General features: G+C 41.6%; 3 protein-coding genes across 8 annotated transcripts in view; 2 read left to right on the top strand and 1 right to left on the bottom strand.

Annotated features, from left to right (window-relative positions):
* trpm5 (transient receptor potential cation channel, subfamily M, member 5) overlaps positions 1–9467 on the top strand; it is a 30519-nt gene extending 21052 nt beyond the window's left edge. Inside the window, exons 13-26 of the mRNA XM_034221256.1 lie at positions 170–293; positions 496–641; positions 1360–1472; positions 1551–1652; positions 3374–3632; positions 5937–6055; positions 6201–6333; positions 6759–6933; positions 7123–7291; positions 7391–7569; positions 7939–8071; positions 8792–8864; positions 8991–9081; positions 9204–9467. Of these exons, the coding sequence (XP_034077147.1) occupies positions 170–293; positions 496–641; positions 1360–1472; positions 1551–1652; positions 3374–3632; positions 5937–6055; positions 6201–6333; positions 6759–6933; positions 7123–7291; positions 7391–7569; positions 7939–8071; positions 8792–8864; positions 8991–9081; positions 9204–9349 (1962 nt within the window). The 3' untranslated portion in view covers positions 9350–9467. The remainder of the gene's footprint in view (positions 1–169; positions 294–495; positions 642–1359; positions 1473–1550; positions 1653–3373; positions 3633–5936; positions 6056–6200; positions 6334–6758; positions 6934–7122; positions 7292–7390; positions 7570–7938; positions 8072–8791; positions 8865–8990; positions 9082–9203) is intronic.
* Positions 9468–10164: 697 nt separating this feature from the next.
* On the bottom strand, positions 10165–18161 carry traf6 (TNF receptor-associated factor 6). 3 transcript variants are annotated; one of them, XM_034221125.1, is made up of 8 exons: positions 17643–18161; positions 16711–17033; positions 16397–16547; positions 15780–15938; positions 15626–15697; positions 14939–15016; positions 14519–14845; positions 11627–12232 (listed from the first exon to the last, which is right to left on the bottom strand). In XM_034221125.1, the coding sequence occupies exons 2-8, from the start codon at positions 17031–17033 to the stop codon at positions 11627–11629; spliced, it is 1716 nt and encodes a 571-aa protein (XP_034077016.1). In that variant the 5' UTR covers positions 17643–18161. The 3 variants fall into 3 exon arrangements, with proteins under 3 accessions (XP_034077018.1, XP_034077016.1, XP_034077015.1); XM_034221124.1 differs by having other exon boundaries at positions 17742–18154; XM_034221127.1 differs by lacking the exon at positions 17643–18161 and having other exon boundaries at positions 10165–12232.
* The window catches only part of ttc17 (tetratricopeptide repeat domain 17), a 32125-nt gene continuing 31445 nt past the window's right edge, over positions 17824–18503 (top strand). For all 4 annotated transcript variants that reach the window (XM_034221122.1, XM_034221121.1, XM_034221123.1 and 1 more), the window contains exon 1: positions 17824–18079. In XM_034221122.1, coding sequence (XP_034077013.1) covers positions 17909–18079 — 171 coding nt within the window. In that variant the 5' untranslated portion in view covers positions 17824–17908. The remainder of the gene's footprint in view (positions 18080–18503) is intronic.

Raw genomic sequence — 18503 nt, 5'->3', positions numbered from 1 at the left:
TGCCTTGCCTTGAAAGTCTTTAGAAATACTCCGTGGACTTGCTGGTAGAAATGTATGTACTGCAGCCTGATGCATACGGTACACACAGCTTTCTAAAACTCTAAAGTAGATTTGTCAGATTCCTCTCTCAGACCTATTTCTTTGATCCAGCTTTCTTTTAATCCTTCAGGGCCCTGAGGCGGTTGCGGCAGCACTGGCGGGTTGTAAGATTCTGAAAGAGATGGCTCGACTTGAATCTGAGGCTGAGTCTGCACGTAGTATGAAGGAGGCGAAGTATGAGCAATTCGCTCTTGGTGAGTACACAAACCGCTCGATGACAAAAGCTGGCAGTGAGATTAGAAAAGGCAAAGGTCAAGCTTAGAAAGAGGTACACTCACCGGCTTTAACAACACAAACAAACAGATCCCACTGGAAGAGATTGAAATATGAATCTGTGCAAATTCTTTTAATGTAGCTGTGGTTGACTCTGTGTACTGACTGTTCTTATTGTGGCAGATGTCTTCGGAGAGTGTTACTCCAACAGTGAGGACAGGGCTTATGCTTTGTTAGTGAGAAGAACACACTGCTGGAGCAAATCTACCGTCCTTAACTTGGCCACTGAGGCTGATGCCAAATCCTTCTTTGCCCACGATGGAGTTCAGGTAACAAGGAGGCACATCACCTATTGTAAAACATTGAACTTCACCCAGCATTTCAAATATTATTCCTTTTATTTAGATAGTTATAGTTTATTTCGCTACCTTCTGTGTTAAAATACTGTTTTGCCCTGCAGTTATTTTAATATGACTATCAAGGCTATTGCAAACCATTTGACGCTTATTTTCAAAGTCATATAATTCTGCTAGTCACTTTCCCTTGAATAGACGTCCTTGATCTTACACAATGTCACAATTGAGAGTTAATTGCCATTCAATGTCAGCAGGGAAAGTGAAACTGCAGAAAACTCATGACAGCAAAGTATTTTATTTGAAGCACAACACGTTTTTTAATAGGAAGCTGCGTTGTGTTTCAATAGAATGTGGATTTTACTGGTATGATACAAAAGGTGGACAAACTCATGACTAAGCACCAGGTGTCCTTTCATTCAAGCGACTCATCAAACTGCAACAAGACAGCTGTGGAGAAGGAAACGGTTCACACGTCCTGTGAAATGGTTTGATGAGGAAGCACAATTAGCATTTCTCCTCTGTAAACCAGCTGGAGCACCTCTGTGTATGATGCTTTTATGGATTTAGTCACAATACTCGAGGGCAGAAATACTCTAAGGCATGTGGTGCCCTCTTGTGGTACACGTCATTGAGCTTTGTGTTACCCTGTCGATTTCAACCTAATTAATACAAAACGAAACTTTTACTGCAGGCTCTCCTCACAAAGATATGGTGGGGCGCGATGACGACAGACACATCCATCTCCAAACTCGTGGTGTCTTTCTTCTGTCCGCCACTCATCTGGACCAACCTCATAAAGTTCAGGTGATCAATCTTATGCCGCCACAGCATTTGTCTTTCGTTCCATTGTGTGTCCTGACACTCTGTTATGTTTGTTCTCAGTGAAGAGGAATTTGATAATCGCAATAACCGCGAGGAGTTTGTGGAGCTGGACAGTCTGGATACAGAAAAGGCTTTGCTGATGACTGATGACGATCACCCTTTGTGAGTTTGCTAAGAAATAATACTGACTTTGATGATGTAAGGGAAACTTCTGCAGCAATGGAGAGTCAGGACTCAGAGAGACACGAGGAGAGTTGGAGCGTTGATGTCAAACACTGATGTTTATTTACAAGTATCGGCCGGAGAAATTCACATCACAAGTCACACAGCCAGAGGTTCTGACTGCACGGGTGGGTTGCCATGTCAAATCTGACCAGCCTCTCTCTCGAATAGACCTTTTAACTAGTTTACAGAGAGTTAATCCACATATTGGGGGATGGTGCGTAAACACCTGGGAACATCTGGGAACACTGGAGATATCCCCAACATTCTGGAGATACTCAATCACTTGCCTGACTCTTACCCCCTGATCCCACCGGAAGCGTCTGCGCTGCAGCTGCGCCGCGCTGCGACCTCCTCCTGCGTCATAACCCACCAGGCGCGTTTCAAAACGTTGTGGAAGCGGAGCGTTGTGTGTGCAGCCTCGCAGTTGTTGGATGAACGTTCCACTTCCTGCCTGCGCCGCGCTGCGCCGCGTCAAAAATAGGATTCATCCTATATTTTAGAAATTCCTTGCGGCGAGGAGCTTCTGGGACGCTTCGAGTCGCGGCGCAGCGGGTCTGGTGGAATAGCACCCATTGACTAGAGTGGCCGCGATCGTTAAAAATGCCGCAGCCGCAGCGCAACGCAGCCGCAGACGCTCCTGGTGGGATTAGGGGGTTAGGCTCTGTGACCGAGAGTTGACCGGTCATAAAACTGAGAATGAGTGCATATGACTGCATTTAGCACATTCCTTACGGGAGATAACAGACTCAGGGTTGGTGATAAATGTCAACAGGCAGAAAGTAAAGAAGAATTATTCTTTGACAGATGATAAATTAATAAATCATTTTTTAAGATGTTAATATGTCCTTCTAAAATATTTAGCATGAAATGCCTTGCATCTTGCAGTCGTTCATCTGTTTATTTCAACTTTAAAGGGCAACAATGCACATTTTCATTAATATATCTGTGTTTCTTAAGAGTCAAAAATGTTGGTTAAAATGAATAACTCTCTGCCATATCCAAATGTGTATCGTTATCACGTTAAACATTGGGAACAGCTCTACAGAAAATGCATTGGGGAAGATGTTATAACAGAGAGCACACAGGGCAATGTTCTGAGTATAGAAGTACGTTTTCTATTTCCCAACTGAGAACACTACAATATAATAAAGCTCATATGCGTATAAAAGTAAGGAAACTTACTGTGTGTCCACCAAATCAGTCTTCCATTCATTGCACATGGAGCAGCCCCAAACGTTATACTTGGCAACAGCACACGTTTTGAGACAAGGTTTCAGGCAATTCAACTGACTTAGACATTCTTAATTTAGATGGTATTCCCATTTAATGACCCCAATTAGAATTTGGTTTGAAGCCAAGTAAAACACAGGACAAACAAATACTTGAAAAAAACATCACAATAAATACAACATATAATGAAAATTACTAAAAAAATATGCTAAAACTCACCACAGAAGACAATGTCCATTATTGACGGCAGAACATACAACATGAAGTATGTTTAGCTTGCATCAACAAACCTGACCAGAAACAGCTAAAACAATATCAAAAATCATACCCTGCTCCAATCATCACATCATTAAATACTTGTTAGTTTGTCACTTGTTTGTTTTTTGACTGAAAATAGTTCTCAAGTGTCTCTACTCTCTTTTCTCCAGGGACTCTTCATCTGGAGATCCTGCAGCTCAGAGCTGTGCCTCTGTCTGGTGGCGTTACCTGATCCGCCGCTGGCGTCGCTTCTGGAATGCTCCTGTCACCGTGTTCCTTGGTAATGTCATCATGTACTTTGCCTTCCTCTTCCTCTTCACCTACGTGCTCCTGCTAGACTTCCGCCCACCGCCTCCCTTAGGCCCCGGAGCCCCGGAGATCATGCTCTACTTCTGGGTCTTCACCTTGGTGCTCGAGGAAATTCGACAGGTGACTGGATTAGATTACTTTATAATAACTTTTCACAAAATCAAAAACCCAGTGCAGTGTGACACACATTTTGACGCACTGTTATTAGATGTGTTTGCATGACAGCACTCAGACCTGAAAAGTCAGCCATATCTGAGTAGGAGGTGATATGAGTTGCTAAAATTAGCTCATTTTCTCTGGGGTTTTCCGGATTCATGAGCCTTTCACCTTTCTGCCTGACTCCCTCTCGGTGAGCCAGGTCAGAGAAGCAGGAGCCCTTATTGCACCGCTCCCGCTGAGCCCACCTCCCCTGGGCACAAAGCCCTAGATGAGGGAGATCAGTTGTATCTCTGGAAAGTCCCTGAGCTGAACAGAACTATGGCAGAGGATTTCAAATAAAGAAGCACATTGTTTCTACTGCGTGACCCTGGCATTCTCCCAAGCCCAGGGGGGCCCGCCTGTCCCCAAAGGAAGACAATGCCACAGGGGCCTTGCTTCTCGCCATAGTTGTCATGGCACAATGAGAGAATGTAGGTTTAACAGCTTTTTAAATGTGATGGATGGGCTGGTGCAAAGCTGCTCGCTCTCACAAAAACCAATATGCTGTTGCACGAATTGATATGGGCTGGCAGCAATATGTAGCGTCTCATTACATCGACAGACCTCGCCAATGCTGGTGTTGAATTTTCTTCCTTTTACATTAAAGTGCAAACAGCGTATTATTCCAGACAATTTGTATAACATCAGTGTCCAAGAGATTTTACATAATCTGTGTTTTTGTTTCATTGTTATTTATACAGAATATATGACTGCCACTACAATACCAATACATCTGCGATGACATTTGATCGTTTTTCCCTCAGCCTCTAAGTCTACACTTTATGCCTAGTTACCTTCCAGCTCTATTTGAAAATCATTTATGCCCGAAAATGTCAGACTCCATCAGCAGTTCTGCAGATGAAATGCCAAGGAAGTCCTGACTCCCCTACCGCTTTTATTTCATTCTTTTGTGCAGGAATACTGTCTCTTAAACCCACTTAAACTCTGAACTATAACGGTTGAATTAAGCACTTGTGGTAGTGCTGATTATACAAATGTGGCCTGTAGAGTACGTAGGTTAGGACACTCAGTCTATTACTTTATGAAAGCAACATGCTTTCCTCAGCTTGTCCTCTAACCAATGTTTCCATCCTGGGACCAAGCACTGTTTTCTTGATGCACTTTTACTGTTTGAACCATAGGAGACAACTTCACCTTCTGCTCTAAGTGCAAGAAACATCTTACAGGGCTGAGAGTTGTGGACACTGCTGTGTCCCTGATAACTCCCTTTGGCCCTGAAGGTGTGTCTGAATAGGACATTTAGAAACATGTTTTCTGAAGTAATGCTATTTATACTTCAGTCCCATAGTACAACATATTATGTTAGTGTCACAATATTTTCAAAGAAGGTATCAATCAACACATTAAAACTTGTATATCGTATATTTCAATGGTAACACTTGCAATTACTATGTCTATAATACATTATAATCATTAGCACATGTATATAATGCTTTATAATGTTATTTGAGCAGTATGTTACTAAAGTTACAGTAAAAGCTCTCATTATATGTATAATGCTTCATAACAATTATTTTATCTCGATATAAAGTAAAATGACGTATTAGGTCAAATTACTTACTATATACTTACGATTAGCAAAACCACAATACAAACATGATGATAGCGCCATGTATTTACTGCAAATAGTATATGATTATATTGTATTTTTGTATTCTACTAATTCAATATTAATACAGAAAATGCATTACATATATGGTTATACTGCATAAAGGAGATGGTTCAAATGCAAAATAGGACATAATGAAATATTAAAATGTATTACAACTCTGGGAATGATCTTCGCAGTGTACAATGAAGTGCTATAATACTTAACATTGTAAGTCATTATACATCAATAGAAATGCTTTATAATGAGTTTTTTCGAAATCATGATGGCTAATAATTATAAAAATCTTTTGGTATAAGCGGATTACAAAACATATGTATGTCTACAAAGCTCTATAGACATAGAAGTTGTGTTACCTTTAAAATAAAATTCGTAAAAAAACTAAACTGTTATAAGTTGCTTTCTACCAAATGACTAATGCTACTAAAGCACACAATATGCTCAAATATGATAGATGTAGAAAAGAAAGCAAAGTTAATGTTGTGAAAAATGACTGGCTCTGGTTTACTAATGATGAACTACCTTTTTCTAATGTTTCAAAAGCGTACATATAATGATGTGTAATGATGAATGAACGTTTCTCTTTAATGACACAGAGCTTCTTCACGGACGAAGAGATGAACATCTTGAAGAAGTTCAAACTTTATGTGGAGGACAACTGGAACAAGAGCGACATGGTTGCAATCTCACTCTTTGTCGTTGGGGTTTCATGCAGGTAAATGATCTTCATCGACATTGTTAACACAACACAGCAGTGCAGATGCTCTAGATGTGTTGCCATGAAGGTCTAGGATATAATAAATGAGTCACTGAATGGGAAGTAGGCCACACAGTAATGTCTGTTTTCTTTGATCCTGCAGGATGGCGAAGAACACTTATGAAGCAGGAAGGACAGTTCTGGCGATCGACTTCATGGTTTTCACTCTGCGTCTGATCCACATCTTTGCCATTTATAAGCAGCTTGGCCCCAAGATCATCATTGTGGAAAGAATGGTGATAAAAGCACTACTTCATAACATATATAAGCATTTCTTACTATGTGATCTTCAAGTTGTGTTCATGGTTATAGAGACAGACACTGTGTAGCCCATTCAGATTACTGATGCAGTGCATGTAGAGGACCTTCTCATGCTTATTGGGCTCTTTGGTTTCACAAAGATTGGGGCTTTTCAACTATATTGTTCAGGGGGCCATCTTTTCAGAAACCTCTCTCTGGCCTTACTACCACATTTTCTTCTGCTAATCTGTATTTATTAGGTAGCATTTTGAATAATATACAATACAGATATAGCAACATTTTTGTGATAGGATAAGAAAAGAACCTCACCATGATGATTCTTCACAATAAAATAAACTGTACATTTGACAACCCTCAGATCTCCATGATAACAATACAGACGTGTGTGTTTTCCCAACAGATAAAGGACGTTTTCTTCTTCCTGTTCTTCCTGAGCGTGTGGATGATTGCGTATGGCGTCGCCACGCAGGCTCTTCTCCACCCCAATGACCCGAGGATTGACTGGGTGTTCCGCAGGGCCTTGTACCGCCCCTACCTGCACATCTTTGGCCAGATCCCCTTGGAGCACATAGATGGTAAACTACATGATATTCTTTTTTTGTCATTGTATCCTAGAAGATAATAACTTCAGATCTAGTCTGTTCACTCATGTGTAAACATTGAATGTTATATTTTAATTGTGTGCAATCAGGGATGCTGTGTTAGCCTGAATGTTTTTGTTCCCTCTACTCACATGTTTTTGTTCTTTCATTAACGGAGCACAGCTGCTCACATGCCTGACATCAACTGCACCAATAACTCCGAGGAGATTATCCTGGGCCTACGGCCGCCATGTCCCAACGTCTATGCCAACTGGCTTGTCATCCTGCTGCTGGTTATCTTCCTTCTTGTCACCAATGTCCTGCTGCTAAACCTGCTCATTGCCATGTTCAGGTCAGAGGATGGGAATACAGAAAGCCGTTTGCAATTGACTTATTTACACAACATAAAATCCCCCAAAACATTGATTTTACTGGCTTTTTTTTCTTACAGCTACACATTCCAGATAGTGCAGGGTAACACAGACATCTTCTGGAAGTTCCAGAGGTACAACCTGATAGTGGAGTATCACAGCCGCCCAGCACTCGCCCCACCCTTCATCATCATCAGCCACCTCTCTCAGCTCTTCCTTAGCCTGATCAAAAGGCCTGCGTCCAAGCAGGAGCATCTTGGTATGAATGTTATGTCTGTGTATTGAAATATATTTCCACTAGGCACTATTTAGCCATTATTCCAAACAGATATTGAAATAATTAACTGGCTAAATGAAATACTGGAAACAAATTGCGTGCTTATCTCTTTCCTTCACCTGTTCTAATCATGGAAATTGCCTGTTGGTTAATTGATTGTCGGACTGCCTCCCTGTGTGTGTGTGTGTGTGTGTGTGTGTGTGTGTGTGTGTGTGTGTGTGTGTGTGTGTGTGTGTGTGTGTGTGTGTGTGTGTGTGTGTGTGTGTGTGTGTGTGTGTGTGTGGTGTGTGTGTGTGTGTGTGTGTGTGTGTGTGTGTGTGTGTGTGTGTGTGTGTGTGTGTGTTTTTCCAGAGAGGGAGCTGCCGGAGGGGCTAGACCAGAGGCTGATAACATGGGAGACGGTGCAGAAAGAGAACTACCTGGCCAAGCTGGAGCGGCAGCATTGGGAGAGCAGCGAGGAGCGACTCAAGAGCACCTCTTCAAAGTAATGTTTTGCAATCTAAAAGGAGTATCAGAAGATATCATCTTTTTGGCATGTAATGTGTCAAAGTGGTCCTTGTGTAACCCTCATCCTACAACAGTTTATCATAAAATATAACAACGTATTTGGTGACAATACATTAAAAACGCGGAACATTATAACGTAACAAAAAGTTACAGTGAAAATGTGCATAATAATGTTAAAAGAAAATGGAGGAAATCTGTGTGAATGATTCATTGACCACTCAAAGCTCTTAAACATTGCAAACATTCACTTATCCACAAACAAACGTTCATAGAGGGGCGAGGGATCAAACCACCAACCCTCCACGGCCATCTGCTGCATCTGTGACCCTTTTCCAAAATAACTGAGTGGACCCCCCCTTCCCATCAGATACAGTCTGATAGTATAAATCATGACAAACTTGAAATCAATAAATGTTACATATTTTAAACTACATGTGTGGAATAACATTTTTATTTATTTTTTTAAACAAGTGAAGGCACTTGTTAGAAAAGAAACACAACACAAAGATATCAGGTCACTTCGAACAGATTCTAAATAAAATCTGTCTACAGAAAGTAGACATCTGGGGTCTGCAGGCATTCCAGTTAGCAATATTAAAGTTAAAGCTCTTCTGCCCCCTTGTGGCAATTTACATTTTTTAATTTTTGATGGTGTTGCATTGAATTTGATTATAACTGTTTTTTTATTGTGACCAAGGGTTCAGAGCTTGCTGAGGATTGTCGGTGGGTTCAAGGACCAGGAGAAACGACAGCAGTCCATGGAGGCTCAGGTAAAAGTGACTTCAAAAGCACCATTTGACACATAATGAAGTTGCAGTTTCTTAAACACATTTTATACTAACTTGTAAGTACTGTGACAGTTTGCATTACCCTCAGTCATTCTGCTTCGTCTCTAGGTCAGATATTGCGGAGAGGTGTTGTCCTGGATGGCCGAGTGCTTTTCTCAAAGCACACTGAAGTGCGGGACAGATGCTCCAAAAGTTCCAAGTGAGTCAAATTCTGAAAACAGGAAAGATTGACTCATAGTTGAGTAGAATAAAGTGATAGTACCTTTATACTTCTGTATGGATTTTAATCTCATTTTATATTAATATGACATTATATTTCAGTGTCTCTAACAGGCTACCAGGCGAGCGGCTCCACAGACTCACCTCAAAGTCAACCAGAGAAAGAAGTCAAACAGGAAGTGGCTAAAGCCAGACCAGGGCACTCAGGATATGGAGCGAACAAGAAATTCCCTTACATTGACGAGTAGAGTAACAGTAACTGGTGGCTCACACAAAGCTATTTATGATGCTATACATATTATTATATTTGTGATTTTCAATATATAATAATATATTTGATAGTTGTAAAATTGGGATTTATTTATTTGGTTGGACTTAAAATGATTAAAATGATGTTGGATTTTTCTCAGATGTTGCCATGGTTATTGAGTGATGGTGCAGGAAAATGTGTATATATCTTAAGAAACAAATTCATTACTGTGAGCCTCTCCGCTCACACAGGGTTCAAATAGGGACGGAAAGAGCAGGTTGGTTGATCACAGGCGTGTATTAGCTCCAAACAAAGTATACACGGGTCTCAAACGTTGCCCGTGTGGGAACCTTCACAGGTCCTTTGGCGACCTTCCAGGATCCCGCCTACTGCAAAACAGCCCAGAACCAGGTTACGACATGCTTTTATTCCTGCACTGATTACCTGATTCCGATCAGCTGTCTGGCCTCCGGCCGAGCCACTCCCTTCACTCCAGCAGCCGGCGCCCTAACCGCACCCCGCTGCCACAATTACATTCTAAAAATAGTTGAGCTTTCAATTTGAAAAGATTTGACAAACTATAATCATCTGTAAAAGATTACATTTCAGGACACATTAATAGTTATACTGCCTCCCGTTGTTGTAAGACAAGATAATGGTATTATTCTTATAGGACATATTTTAACCTTAGTGCAGCAAAAAATACATAATTTAGATTTAAAAATATATAAAATGAAGTAAGCTGAGCTTTCTTTTTAAGGCTATTTTCATCAGTATTGGATCGTATGTTAAATAAATGCATAGGAAACATTATCGCATTCAATCATTTACGTTAAAGAAATCATTTGATACACAGTCACATCACAACTATGCAATATTTGCAAACAAACCAAACAAAAACAATACAATATATTAAAGTCAATAATACATGTGAAGGCTAAACAGGCAGCATATTGGTTTAAAGCAAAGACACAATGATGTTGGATTTATGTCTACTCTTCAAATATTCATTTAAGGTCACATACGGTAGGAGCTTGTGTAAAATGCACCATAAAGTCTGTCAGAAACTAAATAAGTAACTTTGTAATATGTCATGCAGCAGTGCTGAAACCAGGTTAGAGAAACTCCTAGTGAGAAAGATGCATCATTTGTTATCTTACTATGTCAGTGAGGCCCCAATAACAGTACAGTGAAAACTAGTGAAGCATGAAATGCAGAATTTGGAAATCGCATAAATGTCCTTTCCTATTCCTTAACCCTACCCGTACCCTGTGGACATTTTGTATAAGCACAATATACACTGTATGCACTATTGTCCAGCAATTGTGTTGATGGCATTTCCAACCCAATAATTATTTTGCAAAGTGGAGGTTTTTGCATTGTTCCAAACACACATACATTTTCATCCTTGGCTCGAACATAACCAAGACACTTCCCATTACCAAATATCAGATTTGTTTCTTTGCTTTAATTGCTGCTTAATCATTTCCAGTTGACATGATACTCCCCTATATAGATATCTATACAAAACAAAATGGAGATCCTATTCCAACATACCACCCCACTTGCTCCAATAAAAGTTCACCCTGCGCATTGACACAACAAAGGTTCTTCAGGGTTCCATGTTTTTGGATAAATAGCATTAATAAGCAATAAGATGCAAGATTATTTTAACCATTTTTTTAAATAATTTGGTGAGGGCAACTGTGGTCACTACAACAACATCTATATTCTTTAATGGCTTGTGGCGACAGCTTATTTTTGTCACCACCCTCTGCAGTCATTACAAATGTCTGTCTCATCACCCACATGTCCTCGTGCATACATGTGAATCTGTGTGTCTCCTACTAGAAGATGGTGTATAGAATAAAATGATCTATAGTGCCCGCCGGGTCAAAAGCTCCACGGGGAGCTCTTCAACATTCAGTGTGTTTCCCAACAGCTACAACAAGAGCGGATGGCCATTCTGAGCTGATTTACATAATTGCCTATTTACAAAACGTGTACTTATGAGGGTGTGCTGACTGTGGGTACCTTGTGGGTGAGAACATTCATTTCAAATGTAAAATAAAAGGATTGTACTTTAAAATTTAAACAACAAAAAAACACACTGACATTTGAAAGTTGGGAAACAAATAAATACTTGCATACTTGAAGTGTCCAACATTTAAATGTGTGTGAACATACAATTACCTCATCCTAATTCATATGAAGTAAATGGTATTCAAACACTGGCAGAACTACCTCGCTGACATCCAAACTAAAGTTTTAGGTTTTAGTCTCTCGAAATTGTGGCCTCTGGTCCTCTAGGCTGCACCGCTGGGCCCTCGCGGTGAATCACATTGTCAAAACGCGGTGTGACCTCACAGCGGATGAGCAGAGTGTCATCTTTAACATAGGCTCTCTGACTCAGCTGATGCAGGTGCAGGAAGGTGACGTAGCCGAATCCTTTGGGGTTGCGCTGGATGGTGGGCTTCTGGAAGGCTTGCAGGTCAGGTTTAGTCTCCATCACCTCCATGTGGTGCTGACCCTCTGGGCCCTGGTCCAGGATGGTGAGGCGGATGGTTCCCTGGAACGGCCACGTCAGCTGCCCGTCAAAAGCTCCTTGCATGGTGTGGACGAAGAGGGAGATGTAGTTGGAGCAGCGCGGGGCGTTGGGGGCCTGCAGGTGTAGGCGCAGGCACAATTTGTAGCCGGGGCGACCGGTGTAGAAGCCGGGGCTGTGCTCCACCACGGGCAGGCTTGATTCTTGGTTCCGCAGGAGGGCGGAGAAACCTCTAAGGCGCCAGATGAAGACACCGTGACACTGCTGCGATTCCAGCTCCTTCACCATCTCCTCCAGCGACAACACTCGGCGCCTGAGCTCTGCAATGTGACCGGACTGCAAAAGAGAGGCAACAATAGTTTACGTCAGATCTGCCAACACTCTCACATCATTCAAACAATCACCTTTTCACTCTTGCCTTCAACTGCTAATCCACTAACCCCTCACCCTTATTCCACCTAGCTTAGCACTTTTTACTTTTGTTGTTATTTTGTTTTACTTGCTTGTCAAGCGCTTTGAGCACCAGGAAAAGCGCTATATAAATGTCATGTATTATTATTAATTATCATTAAAAATCCAAATCAGATAAGGCTTAAAAAAAGGAGCTTTTGCATGAGATGTTAGCAGAGCAGCAATCCATCTGCGTCCACAAAGGGTGCATTTAGGCACAACAATGAGTGTAGGACACCTGTGTCTTGGGGCTCCATCTCACAATCACTGTATTTATGCATGTAAAACTAAAGCATAGCAAAAAAAACATGTCTCGGTCATCTTTACTAGGGTACAGCGCAAATGGCAGCATGAGTGTCTGTGCTGACAGCTCAATCAATCAATCAATCAAAGTTTATTTATATAGCCCAATATCACAAATGTTACATTTGTCTCAGTGGGCTTCATAGTTTGTACAGAATATCAGTATGACAATACGACACCCTCTGTCCTTAGACCCTCACATCGTACAAGGAAAGACTTCCGGAGAAAACCCACAGTTTAAAGGGAGACATGGGAGAAACCTCAGGGAGAGCAACAGAGGAGGGAACCCTCTCCCAGGACGGACAGACGTGCAATAGATGCCGTGTGTGAATCAAAGAGATAATACATTTGCATCATAGGTAGACTCAATGGATTTTTTTTTAAGTAAGTTTGTTCCATCAGATGTTTGTGGCTCAGCTCACTCCTGTGCAGACACAATCAGTTAAAAATCTCTTAGATTATGCTAAAAACACTTACAAAAACACCCACACAGTATATGTACTGTCAAGGCCCGATGACATCATTTACAGGGCTACACATAACTGGTGCGCAGGTGCGCATGCGCACCTGCGCACCAAAAAAAGAGCACCGGGTCATTTGAAACAAAGCGCATTTGCGTACCAACATTGAGAAGGAGAGAGAGAAGAGAAAAGAGAAAATAGAGGAGAGAGGAGAGATGAGAGAGAGAGAAAAGAGAGAGAGAGAGAAAGATATTTGCGAGTTGCATATGAACCATGATATGAACTCAGGGCCGGCCCGTAGCGCTGGCTAGATGTTCGCCTAGGGCGCCAGATATGTGGAGGCGCTGCGCTGGCAGCTCTGGGAGGGAACAAAACATTTTGACCGTTGGGGCTCATCCTAATTTTCGGCCTTGATGTAACAATATTCACAATTAAGTAAATGTAACACCCTTTTCACCCCGGTTACACGTTTCATTTGCCCTGTACGATGGGCGCTGTAAGTGATGAAATGGGGGATGTTGGCTTATCTGGCTCCCGCAGCTCACAGACAAAATGCGAGTGAGCGAGGGAGAGAGGGAGGGTGGTACCAGCGCTGTTGTTATTATAATCTGGTGCCGTGCTAGCTGCTCGGAGATAAGAAGAATATATTTCTACAATAATGTGGAGGGAGAGTCCTCTCCAGTCAGACTGATAACTACAGCTCAGTGAGGTAAAGGACTCTGAGTCTAAATTCAAACGGTTTGGTCACAATTTATGTAAACACATATTTCCAAGGCACTCCTTTGTAATTATTGGGATAAACAGGTTTGAAATCATTCCAATGTATACTATAGGACAGTAAACCAGAAATATCCTTTAAAACTGGAGAAAAAAAAAAAATGCATAAATAAATAAATGTTAAGGTAAAATAAGATATGAATGAACAACACAAATAAAATAAGTTACATTCATTTGTTATTGGCTATGGTAGGTTATTGGTTATGTTCACATACTTATTTGATTACATCCACTTGTCTAAGATGACAACAGAGACTTTCGACCCAAAACCAGCTGTTGACTTGTGGATGCAAGCAGCTAATCGCAGACTCAACCAGAGAGAAAGTAGTAGGCCTACATCATCAGCTACCATGTATGTACGACAGAGAGGAAGACAGTGAGGAGAACAGTCAGGAGGGTAGTGATGCTTGTAGGATTACTGGTCGTGCTAATGTTGTCTTGTGTTCACCTCTGCATGTGTGTTCTGTGTTCACCTCTGCATGTGTGTTCAGCGCGTGTGTCTGGCAAATAAAGTCCAGACCCCCTCAAAAGTTACGGTTTATTTCATTTTAAGGATGAGCACCAAGCAACATCTCCAGGTGCTCCTTTGAGAACCAGGGCAAACAAGTTATGTGCACCCCTGATCATTTACCTGTGTTTCTTTAAAGATGACGAGCTCCCGCAGCCGGTGATCCTGCCTTACCAATCGTCCATCCAAGTCCCTGAGCTTCTGGACCTCCTCAGTAGGCGGACTGGGGCCACAGTTGCTGCTGCAGCTTGCGGCTCCTCGGGGCCCGCTGCAGGCTGAGGCTGCTGCTGCTCCTGCTCCCAGATCCTCGGAGGAAACAGATGGTCCTAGCGTCCACAGGGATTTGGGTGTGGTGCCATTGAGGCTGAGGCCACGCAGGAACTCGGCCATGTAGCGCATGTGCATCTGAGTGAACTCCTGCATGTGCTGAGCCAGGTTGTGTCGCTGCATCTGCACAGGCAAAACATTTGTCTTTGTGACATCTGCGACTAAGAACAAAGATGTTTTTCAACGTAAGTATAAGACTTGAACTTGATTACATACCCTTTCCTTACATCCAAAGGTGCTAAAGTTACAGGCGATGGGTGCTTTCGGGCAATCTGCATCACAATGAGATTCAATCTGAAACAAAAACATCATCACTTTAGCTTCATTTAGACCTATTCATTCAAATCAGGGTTCCAACAAGTCAGTTATCAATATATATTATATTATTATCGTAGCATATTTGTGGCGAAAGTGATAGACAAGACACATTTCCTGTCTTAAACAGAAATACATTTACATATCATCAATGGCACTTGAAACTTGTGGAAGCCCACATCAGCTGTGACATTCAAAGTGACTAGGTGTGTAACGGTTCCCCATTGTTTTAACAAAGTTGCTGATAAAATAAGTTCCCTTTTCAACATTAAACTGTTGACCCTTGACTAAGTTACTTATTGTATGGATATTTGATATTATATCAAATGCATAACAATAAACGTGGGAACGTATAAGCTGCCCAATTTACCCAAATAGTGAATGCAATGCCTTTTGAAACGCAACAAGTATTTAGAACTGATTTATGTATGTGAATATTGAATCAGAGAGACGTTTTCTTGTTGTTTTTTGGAACTTCCAACACAACTCTATGAATTTAGTAAAAAAAAAACAATCAACTTAATTAACATTGCCAACTAATATTTTGATTCACCACGTTTTAACATATTTTGTGATTGTATTGCTCACCTGGTCTCTGAGGAGATCCATCTCACAGTACTGGCACTTCACACTGGCAAAGGGACACTGCTGCTCATGAAGCTGATGAGAAACCAAAACAGATTGTAAGGAGACTAATGACCAATGACCAATGAGAGCAAATAGATAAGTGAGTCCACATTACCTCTCTCTCCTCGTGAACAAAGCACACCAGACAATCTGGGCATGACACAGGCCTCCTCGTGCACTCCACAGTCGTGTGCTCCTCGATCTGGCTCTGTCTCACAGACTGCTGGCACTGCGGGCAGGGCACTGTGGCAAACTCACACTTCGCCATATGTTTCTGGTAGGAAAAAGACATTGAAACAATGCAATTCATGTTATTGTGTAGTAAAACAGCAACGGTTCACATAACATAGTTCACACCAGAGAATAATTCTGTTCTTATTTGGCATCTATCATTTATGTAGATGCCAAATACGCCAGAAGGAAGTTTCTGTCCTGACTATGTAGGTGTAGACAAGGGAAGTAGCTTATTTCTTGCCAGTTTTCTATTACGATATTTTATTGAAGCAGTTCTTTTTAGAGATGGATGGAACCATAAGTGATCACAATACCATGTTATGAGACAGCAACTTAACAGATCCAAGTAATAACAATGATGTACATATCATTCAAAGCGAACTATGCTACCAAAAGTAATTGTGTAAATTCCTTGAATTGTTTACTAAGGTTATCTGTTTTTCATGTATTTGGTTGCATTTGAAATCCATGATGCCTGTTTTACTTTATAATGCTCACCTCCAAATGTCGGAGCTCCATTCTGTTAGCACAGCCAGAGTTTTGACAGCGAACCATTAGCGACAGAATCTCCCGCTTGGCAAAGTTATCCGGGAACAACTGGTCTTCTGACAGTCTTGCATTGTCCACAGGGCACCTCTGTCCTGCATCACTGTTTTGCAAGAAGAATAACATGTATACTTTAGGTAAAAGCCCAAAGAATACCAGCTTCTGCATTGTGCTCAATATGTATGCAGGAATGTGAACATTTTGCATTTTTTAGGCACACTGTACCTAGAGCACATTTATTCTTAGAAGGCTGTATAATAGCATACCGAATAGACTTCTCAATGCAGTTCTTGCAGAAACGGTGACCACAGGGTGTTTGAATGGCATTCCTTAAAGCCATGAGGCAGATAGGGCACTCGTATTTACTCTCTAAGGGTGGGTCAAACTCCACATCGTAGCCCTGGATGGGGGCAGCGGCCTGAAGACTTGCAGAGATGCTGCTGCTGCTGCCAGGGTTCTCTGATGGGCTGGGGAGGGATTCTCGCTCCTTTTCCAGCATTGCCAACGCACAGTCGGACAGCTCTCCACCAACAGGTCCATCATAGCTGTCCTCCTCCAAACTTCCCTTATTGCTTCCAAAGCAGGCCATCTGTGGAGTGAGACAAAAATGGCAAATGAAGGCCTGAAATGGTAAAAGAAATACAGCCTTGTGTTTTATGTTAGTATTCAATGTTTTGCATCATCAACCATTGAAGGTATCCTACAAAAGTACTGAACAAAGCTCAGAAATGTTGAATGTAACAGAAAAGGGACACAGGATTATCGAGGATTTACCTTACCCTACTAACCATCAACTTCCTGAACTATCAACTGACTATCATCTTGAATCCTGCATTTTTACCTTGAGATTAATGAATTAATGAATTTTCTATTTTTAATGGGAATACATATACAACAGATTCCAAAAACATACTACTGTCAACCCAAATACAGTGCAGCTCAAATATCTAGGAATATATGCTAAACTCAGGTGAAGCTGCACCTATATTGGGAAGTACAGTTTAACATATGTCGTTAGTCATCAAGGTCCTTACTTAACGAGTGGCACCTTAGATTATTCCACACTTTATCATAGCAGTTACATAATTGAACACAATGAACAATGTTGTCACTTGGTGTGGTAGTCATGCCCATGGATGCGGAACTGCAAGTTTGTACATCACTGCGCTAAAGAGCGATTCAAATAAAACGTACTGACCAAATACAGCAAACAAGCCTCCTCTTTAGCATCAACAGTGTTCAGGTACTGGCTCTATTTGTGAAAGCAGAAAGTATTTTTTAATGTAATTCTACCCACCTTTGCCTTGAAAACGTATCGAACTTTTCGTTTCTACAGAGTTTCCTGTTTTCCTTTCCAGACGTCATCAAAGTAAACCTGTTGAGTTTTGGCCCGGTGTGAACGGGAGCGCCGCCCGGTGGCCGGAGGCTGCCCGCCTTTGCCACAGAGCAAAATGAGACAGAAAAATGGCGGACGTCAAGAAAATCTGTCCTGAGTCTTTGCCCTGTCGTCTAAACTATTCGCGAAAAACGTCATTCCAGGGGAAGCTTTTTATCCTTCTTTGCATACTTAAAGTGGACACCGGAGGAGCTACGACCCACTGGGTTGTCACAGAGGATGGAAAAATACAACAACAGGTATGACAGTAAACGCTAGCTCATTGACCTGCTAACGCGAACGTTAGGTGGCTAGCTTGTAAAGCTATATTTATTAGAATTAACGGTAACGTTTTGTTATGTGGTTTGTCAACGTACATTTAGTGTTTTATTAAAACTCAGCAAAACCAGTATGCCAGCCTCGGTAACGTTACATAGAGGTAGCGTTAACAATATACTGTTTTGCTAAGTCAGTTAGCTTACATTGGCTACCTAAAACCTGACGTTATCGTTAGGTGTTTGAGGTCAACATGACCAATATATTACATGCCCATGATAACGTCTGCGTTGTAAACCGCGTATTTATTATGCCAGGAATAAGGCATTGTTTTGGTGACAAGTGTCACCCAGCTACCTTCATCCAGAGAGAAAGGTCGTGTTAATGCTGTAATGGGCTGAGTTGGCG

The sequence above is a fragment of the Gymnodraco acuticeps genome, unplaced genomic scaffold (genome assembly GCF_902827175.1).
Source record: "Gymnodraco acuticeps unplaced genomic scaffold, fGymAcu1.1, whole genome shotgun sequence".
Taxonomy (NCBI): Eukaryota; Metazoa; Chordata; class Actinopteri; order Perciformes; family Bathydraconidae; genus Gymnodraco; species Gymnodraco acuticeps.
The sequence above is the reverse complement of the archived record's forward strand: the minus strand, read 5'-3'. Positions and strand labels throughout refer to the sequence as shown.

Bases quoted from the DNA above. Each gene is read 5' to 3' on its own strand.
- traf6 (XM_034221125.1), bottom strand. From the start codon at position 17,033: ATGGCCTGCTTTGGAAGCAATAAGGGAAGTTTGGAGGAGGACAGCTAT. The intron at 15,939-16,396 runs GTGAGCATTATA...TTTTCCTACCAG, and splicing joins TGGAGCTCCGACATTTGGAG to AAACATATGGCGAAGTGTGA. The intron at 12,233-14,518 runs GTAAATGATCAG...TCTCTTTTGCAG, and splicing joins TCATCTTTAAAGAAACACAG to TCCGGTCACATTGCAGAGCT.